Below are 14917 nucleotides of genomic sequence, written 5' to 3'. Positions count from 1 at the left end.
ACCCCTGCTTGGTCAGTCTTGCTGTGTTTTTGGCTCATACATCCATGGTCACGGGAACACAAAACAGTGCAGTTCTACTGGTTGTTTCTCCCTCTTTTGTCTCTCCATCAAGTCTTATGAACTTGCTGGCTTTCTCCTAAATTTACCAACATTATTTTTTAGTAGCTGACCTTGCTGCTTTTACTCCTTTCCCTTTGATTAACACTGCCCACTGAGCAAAGCCCACCACTTGGTTTACCTAGTTGCAGAGTCTAGCCTCCACAGATCAGCTGGCTTATGCAGAGGACCCAGATAGGGCTTACAGTGCTACTCTGAGGCAGAGCCTGGGCCTGGAAGCAGGAAGCCTGGCTCTGGCCTCTGCTCTGCTGGACTTCCTGCACTGTCTTGGGTGAGCCCCTCCTCCCTGAGGCCTCAGAACTCTGTTGTACAATGAGGAGAACACAGCGAACTCTCAGTCCTTCCAGCTAGGGTATCCCAGGGTTCCCCAGTCTTCCTGTGTTAGACAAGTGACCACACAGTATAGATTTCCTGAAAGGCAGTTCCAGTTTTGCAATCTCTGACACCATTGCCCACACACTCTGAGCATACTGGTTCTTAAGCTGTGGTCCCAAGTACTGATGTCACCAGTAGTTGAGAGGCCCTTGAAGGCACTCCCTGTCGGTTTTATCCATAATCACACAGCTATTCTAGAACTTGGAGCCCCAGCAGGTATTGGAATCCTAACACCCAAATGCCCAATGAGTTGCCTCACCATTTCTGAAACCCCAGTTGAAGGGCATATCACACAGTGATCAGTACAGGTTTGTTGAATGAATAAACACTAGGCTTTCTCTACAAACAAGAGTTCCAGAGAAGGAGAGCAAGGTTCAGGACAGAAGTAGAGAAAGCAACTTCTGCAGAACCAAAACTGAAGCTGTGTAATGCCTGGAGTACACCAAATGATCGTGGATGCTTTCTTGGAATTGTAGGTGTTTTTTTTTCTTTTTTTAAGATTTATTTATTTTTCTGGCTGGTGGGTGAGTCCGCCTCACTGCTGATGCGGGCCTTCTCTCACTGTGGAGGGGCTGCTCTCTAGTTGCAGAATGCAGGCTTCTCATTGCGGTGGCTTCTTTTGTTGTGCAGCACAGGCTCTAGGCTCATGGGCTGAATAGGTGTGGTGCACGGGCTTAGTTGCCCTGCAGCATGTGGGATCTTCCCGGACCAAGGGTTGAACTGGTGTCCCTTGGCATTGCAAGGCAGATTCTTAACCACTGGACCACCAGAGAAGCCCCAAATTCTGTTGTTTTTAAAAGCTCTGTGTGAAAGCTCTATTGTTGTGACACCCTTCCCTAGCCCTCAACCCAAGTACTTAATAATCCTATCTATGTGAAGTCAGAGATCTGGAGTTAAACCCCAACCCTTCCACTTACAGAATGGTTTAAACTTCAGTTTCCCCTTATGTAAAATGGGGCAAATAGTAAATTCCTCATTAGGTTGTTGATTAAATAAAAAACCAAATTCTAAAACTATTGAGAATGAGCACTCATTAACTGTTAGCTAATTAACAAAGCAACCATTGGATGTTCCTTCTCATTTAGACCTCCTATTTGGTGGGAATTATCATATGTTAGTCATTTACAGCTAAGGAAAATGAGACCCCCAAGACAAGAGAGACATTCATGATTTCACCACTGATAATGGCAGGGCCAGCAGGCGAACCCAGGTCAGAAGCACTTCCAAGCCCGGAAGATGGGGTAGTAAGTACAGTACATTTAGAAGTCCTAGTAGTACCCCCTAGAGAGTGGAACAAGCTTAGTCCTGCCTGGGGCCCTCCAGATGCAGCATTTGAGGGACAGGGCAATGCAGATCTGGAGTTCCCAAGGGAGAAGCTTGAGAGACTCAAGAGCATGGCAACATGAGCCCAGGAACTCCATACACTGTACAGTATTTCCTGTTCAAATAGCTTTGTAGACATTTTCAGTCATTTTAACTTGATGCCAACATTTGCATTTCAGAATTTTTTTTCCCAGTTCTTCCTTTGAGGATATTACCTGGAGGAAAAAAAAAAGTGGCATCTAGACTAAGACAGGTGTGAAAAAGCAGCTATATAACATGTTTCGCCTCTCCCAGGAATAGATTTCTTCTCATCTACTGTTTTACTGGAAGGCATTCAAGGCACTGTTGGGCTCAGAAATCTCAGTCTCTCCTTCCTTCACTAGCCTTAGGGATTTCTGGGCCCTTTCCCTAACATGGTTGTTCCCCAGTGACTTAAAATGCTCAGCTCAAACTGCGGTTATCATGTAATTCACTTTCCCAGTTTTAAACACTTAGCGCTTCTGTTCAGCAGGTACTGGCTGTGTCTATTCAGTAATGGCTAGAATTCTATTCTATAGTCAAGAAAGCTTGAGAATTTGGGGATCCAAGGTAGCCTCAATGCAGGTAAACGTCTAATGTGTTAGGTTTTTGAAATTACTATAAATGGCTCACAAGTCTAAGAATCCCTATTTAAAAAGAAAGGAACATAAAATGTGATATATACACACAATGGAATATTATTCAGCCTTAAAAAGGAAGGAAATTCTGACATATGCTAAAACAGATGAATCTTGAGGACATGATGCTAAGTGGAATGAGTCATTCACAAAAGGACAAAATATTGTATGGTTCCACTCATATGAGGTACTTAGAAAGTCAAATTCATAGAGACAGAAAGTAGAATGGTGGTTGCCAGGGGCTGGGGGAAGAGCATGGAGAGCAGTTATTATTTAGTGGGTTTAGGGTTTCAGTTTTGCAAGATTTCGGAAGAGTTCTGGAGATGGATAGTGGTGATGGTCGCACAAAAATATGAATGTATTCAGTACCACTGACTCGCACACTTCAGAACTGCCAGTGTGGTACATTTTATGTTATGTGTATTTTGCCACAATTTTTAAAATTGGAAAAAAAGAAAAAGGAACAGCTTGAACACTAAGACTCTCAGCTATGGTATTAGCATTGAATCGTCAGAGCCAAAAACAGCTACATAATAGATGTTGTACATTTTTATGCCCAACCCCCACTGTTCCTTCTGCTGAATGAAGCATTTTGCTCTGCCACTGAAAACTAGCATTTTCTTATAAATCACTGGCTCAGAAAAGTCAGTGACTTTCAGCAATCAGTCCACTAGAGACCACTGCTCGGCAGAGGAGGCTAACAGCAGCACTGTGCAGAGAATGCACCCCTCACAACCAAATAGCTCCCCCAAGTGGCCTTAGCATCTCCCCCAGAGAAAATCCTCCAGACAAGAGGAACGGATTTCTTTTCCAAATTAAATGTGTGACTTTTAACTGTTAATGGTACTGTCAACATGAATATCAGAAAAAGAAAAATTCCACTATAGATACTATTATCTTTAATTTCTTCCGAATGAAATTGAGACTTTTTCCTCTTACTTTCAAAATGAAGATGCTTATTTTGTGCAATAATCAATTCCCAAGATAAGAAGGAATCAGTTTTTCATTATTTTTTTTTCCCAATTTGCCATTTGTTAGGATTTACAATAGTATGCATACGTACATACTCAGTCATGTCTGACTCTTTGCAACCCCATGGACTAGGAGGGCCCGTCAGGCTCCTCTGTCCACAGGATTTCCCAGGCAAGAATGCTGGAATGGGTTCCCATTCCCTTTTCCAGGGATCTTCCCAACCCAGGGATCAAACCCATTGTCTCCTGTGTCTTCTGCATTAGCAGGTGGATTCTTTACCACTGGGCCATCTGGGAATTCACACTCACCCATGCATTGCCTGAGGAAGTCATTTTTAAAGATATACACTTTCACCACTTAAATTTAGTACTTTGGACCTGAAATTACTTTCAGCCAGGATTTAAGAAAAACACTTAAGAAACTGCTTACCTCTTCTAAAAAAAAATTTTAATAGGCTTAGAGAAAGATGCTTTCCAAATTACCAGTTTTTTAAAACTAATACACCTCTTCATCATTTTGTGATTCTGCTGGACAACTAGGGTGTTTTATATGGATCTCTTAAATCTTTAGAAATTCTGGCTTCAAGTCCTAGACCCAGAGTGTACACCTTTGAGCTACTCTTGGTATTTCCTAGGGTCTATCAGAAACTGAATGCTCATAGCCAGAAGGCAATATAAGCTAAGTGACACTTCAAAAATTTTTATTTTGGATTAGAATTATACCAACTCAGTTTAGAAATTCTGGTATCTCACACTGATTATTAAGGTCTTTAATTTTCAAAATGAAACAAAATTTTATATAAGAAATCCAATTTACCAAATGAATTATTTCAAAAGGGGTTTTCGACAAGTGATAAAATAGATTGAAACCCCTCATCTAAACTCACAGAATTAAGAACTGAAAGAAAGAAAAAGCAAAAATATTATCTGTGGTTTTAGAGACAAAGAACAGAATGAGCAAACATTTCATCCAAGATTTCTGGATGATTTCTATGACGATTCCGTTGGGTACCAGCTGCCTCTGAACACAGATCTGCCTGATGGAGTCATAGGCACACTCCTTGAAAACCACAGAACACTCAAAATGACAATCATCAGGACGGAAATACCTAGAAGAAAACAAGCCAAGGCCAATTACAGCATCTTGGATTTGAATGACTACATGGTCATGTAAGAAACTGTCAATCCAACCAAAAAAAAAAAAAAATCTACACAAAACGATTTCTACATATTTACTTGTAAATCTAAAGGCTGAGTGACTAAGTGCCCTAGCAGTCAGGCATCAGCAATGAGACTTGGTATAAATGAATTAAAAAGTTTATTAGCCATAGAAAAAAAATCGATTCTTTAATTCTCATTAAGTTCCCTGTAAAACAGTAAGCTTGCAGAAAATTTGTTCCTCATGAACAGAAAATCACTATGTTTTTGGTCCAAAATATGTTGGGATTTTTTCCTTTCTTCTTCAGATGACAGACAGATGGATGCAGCCGAATCTATGAACGAGTGTACTTGCCCCAAATGTGCAACATAAATACAGAAGCGATGAACAGAAGACTCATAACCAATACTGGAACAGGGCCCCTGGAAATAAGAAAAGAAGGCATGCTTAGTTTCAGTAGTAATACATTATAATATCTGTAATATTAAAGACTGCCTAGAGGAAAAGGGAGGGGAAAGCACCCAAGATCCATCGAAGAATATAATTTAGATCGTTAAAAAATATTCCAAAAATTATTACTGTGGATATTTTGAGGGTGTGGTGACAGCATTGTGATTATTTAGAAAGGAGGAATCCTTATCTTTTAATAAAACATACTAAAATATACACAGATAAAAGGATCTGTCTTAGAGATACTAGTCTCTCTGATTTCGTGCATTTGATATTTTCCATAATAAAAAGTAATTTAAAAATTTTCCCAAACTCTTTACGTGCAAATGAGCCAATTATCAAACCATTATTTCAAATTAATAAAGACAACCTTCATTGTCTTACTATAATAAAATAGGCATACAAAGATGAATATCACATTATAAGTCATGAAGTATTTTTAAATATATGATCCCATATGATCAACAAACTCAAGACACAGGTGAAACAAATATTCATCTCATTTCATAAGGAAGAAAAAGTAAGGCTCAGAGAGACTACTTGCCTCAGAAAACAGAGTCAGAATGGAAAGGAGGAATCTGAACTCAGCTTTTCTGCTTCCATACACTGCTCATTTTACTGCTTTAAGGTTCCCATATTTAAGGAACCAAACATTCTAGGCAACATAAAAAGTTTGACTTCTATTAGTTTACCATAAAGAAAGGAAATATCAACAGATTTTACTCATCAGCCCTTCTCTAAATCAAATGTTTTCCAGGTTAAGAATTAGTACATGGGTTTCTTAAAGATAAAATTCCTTGATTTTACACAACCTGTGAATGTTGACTTTAGTCAAAGGTTACGGGCCTCACCTTTTTGACTCTTCTTGCCAACACCAGTTTTGGTGAATTCAAGATGTCACTTCACCTCCCAGATATACCTGGGGGTGGACAAAGACCCCAGGAATCTTTATAATTAAGGCAGTAGAATAACCCAGCGGAGCAGCAGGTTAACAGTCAATCTACTAGTGGACAATAATCAATGCACAGGGATCCAAGTCCTTGGTACACCACGTTGTTCTTCCAAAATTTGTACATTTGTAAGAGTAAGCAAATTTAAAAGTCCAAAGGAAGACATCATCACCACCATGCACTGGATCACCCTCCCTCACTATGAAGCACCGTGACAGCAACATCAGCCAGAGAGCATGAAGCTGAGAGTGCAGCGCTCATAGTCCAGGCGCTAGAGTCTGGAAACCAGCCCTGGCCCTCACAAGCTGTGACTGTGGCCCTGTGATTCAGCTTCTCCAAGCCTCAGTTTCCTCATCTGTAAAGTGGGGACAATCATAGCATCTCTCTCATAGGGTTGCTGACTATTAAATATATTCACACACCAGTCAGGCTGCTAGTAAGCTCCCCGGAAATGCCATCATTATCAACCTGAAAAAATTTCTAACTCCCAGGAAGAGCTAACAAGCTCCAAGATGTGTACCTGTGTCCTTTCACCACAAACCTCTCTGTGTGGTATGACAATACTATGGTTTATGACACTTCAAAGGAATGGCTTCTATCGCTTCCTGGGAGGACTCACAGCAGCAGCAAGCCCCACTGCACAAGAGCCCAAAGCAAGCATGAGTCAGACTCACCCATGTGAGGACAGTTGTTTTACCACCTCGAGAAGGGTTAAAATGTTGTTCCCAGGATACCCTGAAGAGCAACTGGTTTCAAACTTTCTCTCTGAAATGCTCAGAAGAATTACCTCTAGCAAGGACCAGGAGGTTGTCCGTTTGGTGCCAACTCACATATCCCCAACCTCAAGAATCACTTCCTTGTAAGACAAATTCTCACCTTACAAGTCTTCATTATAACAGAAAAAAAAAAAAAAAAATTCGATAAATAAAACCAAATCTCAAGATTTTTAGGGAAGTCTTCCTAAATTAAATTTGTGATCCAGGTCAAGCTACTGGTCCAGTTAAACAAACTAACCCAAATAAAGCTGATTTTTGTCTTCTGCGCTGCCAAACAGATGGCATGGAATTTAATGGTCAGAAGAGCTGGTTCCATCTCTGGCTGGCTGTTTGTCTTCGACAAGTAGCTTTGCCTCCCTGAGCCTGAGCTTCTGAACCTGAGGTGCTATACAAATGAGAGTTGCTGACATTATTCCAGTTCCGCATCCACTGAATTTAGTCAGGAAATAGCTCTAAGTGGTATCCATAGGCTTCTCTGCTGACTCAGATGGTAAAGAATCTGCCCACAATGTGCGAGAGCCAGGTTTGATTCCTGGGTCGGGAAGATCCCCAGGTGAAGGGAATGACAACCCACTCCAGTATTCTTACCTGGAGAATTCCATGGACAGAGGAGCCTAGCAAGCTACAGTCCATGGGGTTGCAAAGAGTCAGACATGACTAACTCTGAGACTTGACTAACACTGAGAGAGAGTGGTATCCTAGAGTCTACCTGGTCAGAAACCTGTAGGATTAGGTCTGCCACAAGGTACCAGAAAGTGAAGTGAGTAAGGCATGGGGAGCAATCCGAGGCATAAGAACTTGGAAAGTGATAGGGGTTCAATCACTACCCACCAAAGGCAAGGAGGCCTAAGAACTTTTCAGCACAACCTAATGCAGAAACTCCCATTAGGCTGTAATAATATCAGCTTATGCCTCCAGGAGAGCTTTGAAAAATCACCCAGCTCCTATTCAAATGGTTAGTCCTATTTCTCATTGTAGGACAAGAACAGCAAATGAAGAGCAATTTCATCTAATTAAGCCATTTTCCCTCCAGTTCTCTCTGTTCCCATCATTTATTTTGACAGAGCTGCATGAAGGCGTCCCCTGCTTTCACTCAATTCATGAACAGATGTCATCCTGAGCCCTAAAGTAACTGGCTGGTACATGAACAAACCAAACCCAGCCCACCTGGCACAAAGAAAGCTGCTGTGTATTATCAATCTCATCAAAGCAAACGCCACTGGTGGCAGAGACACAGTGCTGCCGAAAGGCTCTGTGACTCTGGACAGAATCACAGGTCTGCTCCCAAGACTTACACTTTGAGCCCTGGTGAATCCTCTGTGTAGAATCGCCACATCCCCCCAGTGCCCGCTGAGGTCGTACGGCCTGCGCTCCTTGTTCCACAGCTGGCATTCTTCCTGTGAGAGAAAAAAGTATGTTACGAATGGCCTTTTCTTGGAAACCCTTATCAGAGCATTATGACATATGCTACCATTGTATTTTTAAAGGACCAAAAAATTAACTTTTTCTTTGCTAATACCTTCCAAAGTTTTGCTTTTACTCCACTGACCATGATAACCATTAATAATTGAGTGCCTGCCATAGGCTGATGCATATAATAACCCAGAAAACAATTAAAATTTAAAAATGACTACTTTAAAATCTTTTCAAATTACTGTATTTTCTACAAAAGAGACAAAAAAAAAAAAAACAAACCAAAAACATAAGTTGTAATCCAGGTCTCAAAACAGAGTACACATTTTTTGAAAAATTATTTTGTAGTCTGTTTTCATTATTTTGATATACTGACCATATATCTCAGACAGAAGTAGGATGTGAAAAATGCAGGAAACACCCAACCAGAAACTCGCCCTCACAAGGGGGATGAAGGCTTGTGAAGTGAACTGTGTGGGGAAGGCAGCCTTAGCACACAGAAGCAGCGAACAGCACTAATGCCACTGACCTGGAAGGAACCAGGGAATCCCTCCCGTCCCTTCCCGGGTCACTGGAAACCCTCCCCAGCAGCTATCCCCTCATACAGCACTCCTCCAGTTCCACTTCTCATCTCCACTCAAGAGTGAGAGGGGGACCACTTGAAAAGAAGAAGTGTGAGCGAGGTCATAAGAAACCTTCTTCAGCCCATTTATCACCAACTTATAAATTCTAGGGAAGGGGAGAGGAAGAGGAGATAGAAAGCCCTGTTTCATCACTGCCCCCCACCATTAACCAAATCCTCAAAATCCCGTTCCAGTTATCTGTGGGCTGCTGGTTCTGGATTTTTGAGAAGACGGGCATACAAAAGTGAACACCCTATCCCCACCATCTCTTCTCACTGTCCTCCAAACTCTGATCCTGCTCCCACCTCACCCTACCATGGACCTAATCCCATACTCTGAATCCAAGAAGCACTGGGAGCATGCCCTGCTGCGTTGAGTGGAAGAATGGAGTCATGGTTCCAGTGTGGGCTCTGGTAAAAAGAGCTGCGTTCATGTTAGAAATCTAAAAACAGTGTCAAACAGTGATTTAGGTGTACTGTACTCAAAAGATTATATTTCAGACATGTTAATTATGGGCCGTGTGGTCAGCTGGGAACTTCTAACTACATCGGTATGACTGTTTCTATGGGAAAACTGATTGTAAATATAATCACACAAGGATTTACAGACTAATTCATACCCAGACGATCTTTCACATACAGATACACATCATCTACGCGGTAGAGTAAGTACATGAAATCTGAACAAGATGATAAACCCAGTGTGGACCTGACAAGTCTTCACTGAGCCAAGACTGGGACCCATGCGCTTTCTACTACTCCCACTCCCACCCTACTCCAGTTCCTGTCTTCAGTATCTCAAGGAGCCCCCACACCCTCATGGAATCAGTCTAGCCTCTCTGATGATTTCTTACATCTGCTGGCACACAGGACATTTTAATTTTAAACTAAATTTCTTTGGGGTCTATTTTACCCTTCTTTCTGGCCACTGTGTAACTGCCTCTTCTATGCCCTAACACAACGGTTTTCATAACCAACGTTTAACATACTTTGTTCTAACTTGGTGGTCTTCTGGCTGTTCCATGGCATGATTTGCTCCCTTGTCTCTTTTAGGTTTAAAGTCACATGTCACCTACTCTGAACACCCTATCCGTACCCACTCTCTATTCTACACCCAACTTTTCTTCTTGGCCTTACTGCCTGAAATTATCTGCCTCAGCTGTGGTCTCTTACATTGGAATATAAGGTTCAGAGGTCGAACCCTACCTAGCTTCTCCACAAGATACAGCCTCGTGACAGGAACAGAGCCTGGCATGCACCCTCAAGTATCCATATGAACACTTCCTTAATACCCCGGCTAGTCCATCATCATACTATCCCTGACTCCCATTAATTCTTAACACTGTAGCTTTTATAGCTTTACAGTTTATAATGTATTATTGTTCCTTTTCATCCTAGCAACTTCCTTTTATATGGTAACAACAGAGCAAGGACTCTAACCCTGGCCTGACCTTAAATCCCAGAGTTTCTTCGCCAAGGTACTACCTCTATTACCTCATTGAACATGGAGACAAAATGCAAATCTGGGAGCTATATAATGCATAGCACTGTTATTAACTATTAGCTTCAACTTTTTCTTACAAACTCACAAAAAGGGAACATATTCATAGACAGCCAATATCTATTATGTTACACTCATGAAGTAACACTTAAAAGAGTACCAACAATCTAAGAGGGAACTCTGTAGGGTCTCTCAGTACAACCATGGTCTATTTAGTTACACTGGCCCCAGCCACACTGAATTCTAAAAGATGACACCAACACCCACAACTTGATAAGCTACATATGTCCTCAGATGTCTGTTTCTCCATTTCACTTGTGCAGCAATTATTTCATTTTTATTAAGTAAATAATTTTGTTATATTTAATAAGTACATGATTTCTCTTTTTTTTTTTTCCTATAAAAGTTCTCAGATGGCCCAACTTCCTGCCACAATACTACTAATTCTCATTAACTAGACCCATTCCCCAAGGAACTTGACTACCGTACATGTTTTCCATTCCAGTACAAAGAATCTCTGAAACCCAAGGTGGAAACAAGACAGCTCTCCAAGACAAATAAATAATCTACGCCACAGCTCGACACACTTTCCAGCTGGTCCATCCCTGCCTTGCCTTGAACATCTTGATGACAGGGCACGAGTCAGGATCATCTTAGCATTTCTGACAGTTCCACTAAATTTTTTTTTTTTTTGCTCTAAGATGAAATCTGTCTCAGGTGAGTTCATCAGTTTTAGATTTACTTACTGTAGCCAGTAAGAAAAGTCTCATCCCTCGTCACCTCCTTGAGAACAGTTTTCATGTATCTGTTCAAGTTCTTTTCCTCTCTAGATAACAACCCCGCTTCCAAAGAGAGGGGGGAGGGGGAATCTCAAGACTACAGGGTGGTTTGAGTCCTTCCTTCACCCATCAGCTATTGTTTTATGGTAAGACAGAGATAACATGCAGTTTCTGTCAAAGTCTAACCAAGGAGATAAACATGGAAACACAAATGCTATCAGAAGGGCATGAACAAAATGCTTGGATGTAAAAGAGAAGACTTGCAGCTACTGTTGCCTTTGGAGTTAGGAAGGCCTCTAGTGGAAATAACCTCTGAGCCTAGTCTTCAAGATATACAGAAACTGGGGTGGGGGGCAAGGGCAGGGAAATAGATGTCTAGTGAGTTCAGAAAACAGTAATAAACTCACTGTTGCTATATCATAAAGAGAGAGAGAAGAGAATCAGTTAGACTGGAGGAAAAAAAAAAAAAAAAACCACCACAAAGAGTCTTGGTAACCCTCTCCAGTCCCCTGCAGTGTTTAAGCAACAAGAAACTAACACCGAAGCTAACCAACAGTGTGACAGAGAATAGGACACATTAGAGTGCAAATTACCTGGAGAGGAGACGAGTTAGGTACAAAATTTCTCTATTTTTGAGAAATAGAGATGAGAGAAATTGAGGGCTAAACTGAGGCAGTAGAAAATGGAGACGGAAAGAACTGATGAGAAGGTTTTAGTGTGCAATAGAAACGTATTGAATAAAGACTGAGCATTAAAAAAAAATCCAAGATGATGCTGAAGTTCTGGCTTTGGGCGAACGAGTTTACAACAGTACCATAAGGACGTAAGGAAACATAATTAGGGGCGGGAGCTGAGGTGAAAGGAGACTGAACTATGCGTTGAACGAGTCATGTTAGACTGAGTGTGTATGGGACTTCCAGATAGAAATGTGCCAGGCTCAGGTCTAAAGATACCAGTTTAAGGACGTCAGTTTTCTCAATGCTGTGACCTTACTCCAGTTTAACTTTCCTTTTTCAAGAGTGATACTCAAAACTGAACAAAGAAAATGTTGCCTCCTTCTCGAGACATAAAAGACCAAAAACTCTTTACCCATATGGCCACATCACGAGAAGCTCGTTTTGCCCTTATGGATCTTAACATCCCGGGGTCTCCTTCTCAAGACCAACGAATTCTTGGGCCCCATCCCTAGAAGCCCACAGCCGAGAAGTTCGCAAGGATCCTTACCTCTGCCGGACGGTGGATCCCGCTGCCCGGGCCGCCACTGCTTTGCTGGGAGAGCGCCCTGAGGAGCCCACGTTAGTGCCACTGGGGGCCGGGCCAGGCTGCAGAGGAAGACAAGGACAGAGACTGGTAAGCGCCGCCGGACAGCCCCCAGATTCCTGGCCCTGACGGCCGAGACCGGGACACGCACGGGGACGCTGGGGAAGGCAATGAAACTGCGGGAGGCAGGAATCGGGGCGTCTGGGAGAAAGCGGGACAAGGAGGGAGACTGGGGCCACATACCATGTTGAAGACAGGAGGGTGGCAGGGAGCCGAAGTGAACTGCAGAGGAGCGGTAGAGCCTCGCAGCCAGAGAAATAATCCAGGTCCCGCCCCGAGACCTGCTGGCAGGGCCCTCGCTGACTCCGGGACGCCTGGGCTGTCCCACAATATGCCTGTAGCAATTCTGATCTGAGCGAGTTGATGAGCAGCTGTATGGGAATTACAGGCCTCCTGTATTTTTCCCTTGGGCCACAACGTCCTTCCTAGACTCAAGTCTCTACCAATGGGAAGATCTAGCCATGGTCAGATGAGAAATTTCCTCCGGCAGTTACTAGACACCCACAGATTCGCGCTGATGTGGCCTAACCGACGCACGCGCCGCTAGGGCCAGCTGGGAAGCCGGAATAAGGAGCGTGCGCGGAAGCCCTTAAGAGGGCTGGTGGCGCAGGCGTTCCGCGTAGGCGTGGCTTCCTGGCCATGGCGGAGAAGCCGGGCCAAGATGCGGACTCAGATCCTAAGCCAACCGTGCTGTTCCTGCACCCGGACCTGGGCGTGGGCGGCGCCGAGCGACTGGTGCTCGACGCAGCGCTGGCGCTGCAGGCGCGCGGATGTAGCGTGAAAATCTGGACGGCGCACTACGACCCGGGCCACTGCTTCGCGGAGAGCCGTGAGCTGTCGGTGCACTGCGCCGGGGACTGGCTGCCTCGCAGCCTGGGCTGGGGCGGCCGTGGCGCCGCTGTCTGCGCCTACGTGCGCATGATCTTCCTGGCTCTCTACGTGCTGTTCCTTGGCGATGAGGAGTTCGACGTGGTCGTGTGCGACCAGGTGAGGCGGCCGCGCCCGACCCTCGCGGTGCCCGTTTCCTCACTCCTGAGAGATGCGCCCCCGTCCCCAACTCCAGGACCTCTGCTGACCTCTCTCGATCTGTGGTTTGGAAAGGTGGGAACTGATCTGGAGAGGTTAGAGTGGGAGTGACACCATGGAGCTCGAACTTCAGTATGGACATGCTGAAGTGGCAGATTACTTGGCCCCACCCTCAGGAGTTTTCATCCTGGGCCTCTGAGGTGTGCTCCCGAAATCTGCATTTTCACTGGATCATCGGGTGATTCTGAAGCATATGGGCCTTGGTGCTCGCTCTAAGAAGTGCAAACATTAGAAGCCAGCCTTCAGTCAAGTTTTACTTCTCAGTAACTTGGATGTCTTTCCTATTGGCATTATTCCTGTTGACACTACTTCCAGGCTACACATACCCCATTATAACTTTCGCTGTCAAGCACTCTGTTCCTCAGTAGTGTAATTTGTTTATAAACACCCGAAGCTCAGCATGTCATGTCCCTGTTAAAACTTTAACATGGCTCCCCGATAGCCTTTGGAGAAAAGTCCAAGCCGTTTACCTGGATCTGGACTCTAGCTATTCTTGACTCTTTTTATGTCTCCCCCCGCCAAAAAAAAAAAAATTATTTTAAAAAGTAACATTTACTCAGGACTAAAAATTCAAATACTGTGAAAGACTAATGTAAAAACCCCATCCTGGTTCCACTCCCTAAAGACAGACACTGTTAACAGTTTCTGTGTGCATTCAGAAATTGTGGCTGTACTAGCATATGATGTCTGTTTATAGATGCATCTTTTTATTTATAATTAGGATTATGACACACCTATTATTGGTCAACTTGCTCTTTTTCACCAAAAAGTTTTGCTTAGGACATCCTTATATATCAATATTACAGATTCACTTCATTCTTCACAATGACTGGAAAATTTGCTTTTGTTTGACCGTATCATACTTTATACATTTTTCTGCTAAAGGACAATAGCAATGTGACCAGTTTTTTTGTGTGAATAAATCAGCTTTGGGGTTTGTTTTGTTTTTTTTTTTTTTTTGGCTGCACTGCACAACATGTAGGATCTAGTTCCCTGACTAGGGATGGAACCCACACCCCCTGCATTGAAAGAGCAATGTCTTGACCACTGGACCACCAGAGAAGTCCCCGTTCAGTGTTGTAATAAACATCCTTATATCTTCATTTTTTTGTATTTCTGCAAGCGTTGTCTTTGAAATCCATAGAAATAAAACTGGTAGGTCCAAAAGTTGTATGTCTTAAATGACAGTATAGCTTGCCAAATTTGCCTTCCAAAGAGGTTGTATCATTCCAGTCTCCCACAGCGATAGAGCCTCTTACTCTGTGCTCTCGTGCATATTGGCTATTGTAAACTGTTTTAATCTTTGCCAAACTGATAGGTAGAAATGGCATCACGTTTGTATTTAATTGTTAACTTCTGAGTTACTTTTGTCATCCTTGCTTGTGTGCGGGTTACTTCTTTTTGAGAAACATGGGCATT

The 14917-nt window shown here is 43.1% G+C and overlaps 2 protein-coding genes across 14 annotated transcripts in view; one reads left to right on the top strand and one right to left on the bottom strand.

Annotated features, from left to right (window-relative positions):
* Nucleotides 1–4743: 4743 nt before the first annotated feature.
* On the bottom strand, nt 4744–12757 carry SEC61B (SEC61 translocon subunit beta). Its single transcript, XM_006063431.3, has 4 exons — nt 12596–12757; nt 12317–12414; nt 8073–8174; nt 4744–5023 (listed from the first exon to the last, which is right to left on the bottom strand). Exons 1-4 carry the CDS (start codon nt 12596–12598, stop codon nt 4936–4938), a joined length of 291 nt encoding a protein of 96 aa, XP_006063493.1. The 5' UTR covers nt 12599–12757; the 3' UTR covers nt 4744–4935.
* A 146-nt stretch (nt 12758–12903) lies between these two features.
* The window catches only part of ALG2 (ALG2 alpha-1,3/1,6-mannosyltransferase), a 107089-nt gene continuing 105075 nt past the window's right edge, over nt 12904–14917 (top strand). For 11 of the 13 annotated variants that reach the window (XM_044940076.2, XM_025281792.3, XR_006550007.2 and 8 more), the window contains exon 1: nt 12904–13513. In XM_044940076.2, the coding sequence (XP_044796011.2) occupies nt 13052–13513 (462 nt within the window). In that variant the 5' untranslated portion in view covers nt 12904–13051. The remainder of the gene's footprint in view (nt 13514–14917) is intronic. The other 2 variants (XM_045165096.1, XM_006063435.4) reach the window with 1 other exon arrangement.

Source organism: Bubalus bubalis, chromosome 3, assembly GCF_019923935.1.
Source record: "Bubalus bubalis isolate 160015118507 breed Murrah chromosome 3, NDDB_SH_1, whole genome shotgun sequence".
In the NCBI taxonomy this organism is placed as follows: Eukaryota; Metazoa; Chordata; class Mammalia; order Artiodactyla; family Bovidae; genus Bubalus; species Bubalus bubalis.
Note: the sequence above shows the minus strand (reverse complement) of the source record. Positions and strands in the feature narration are given on the sequence as shown.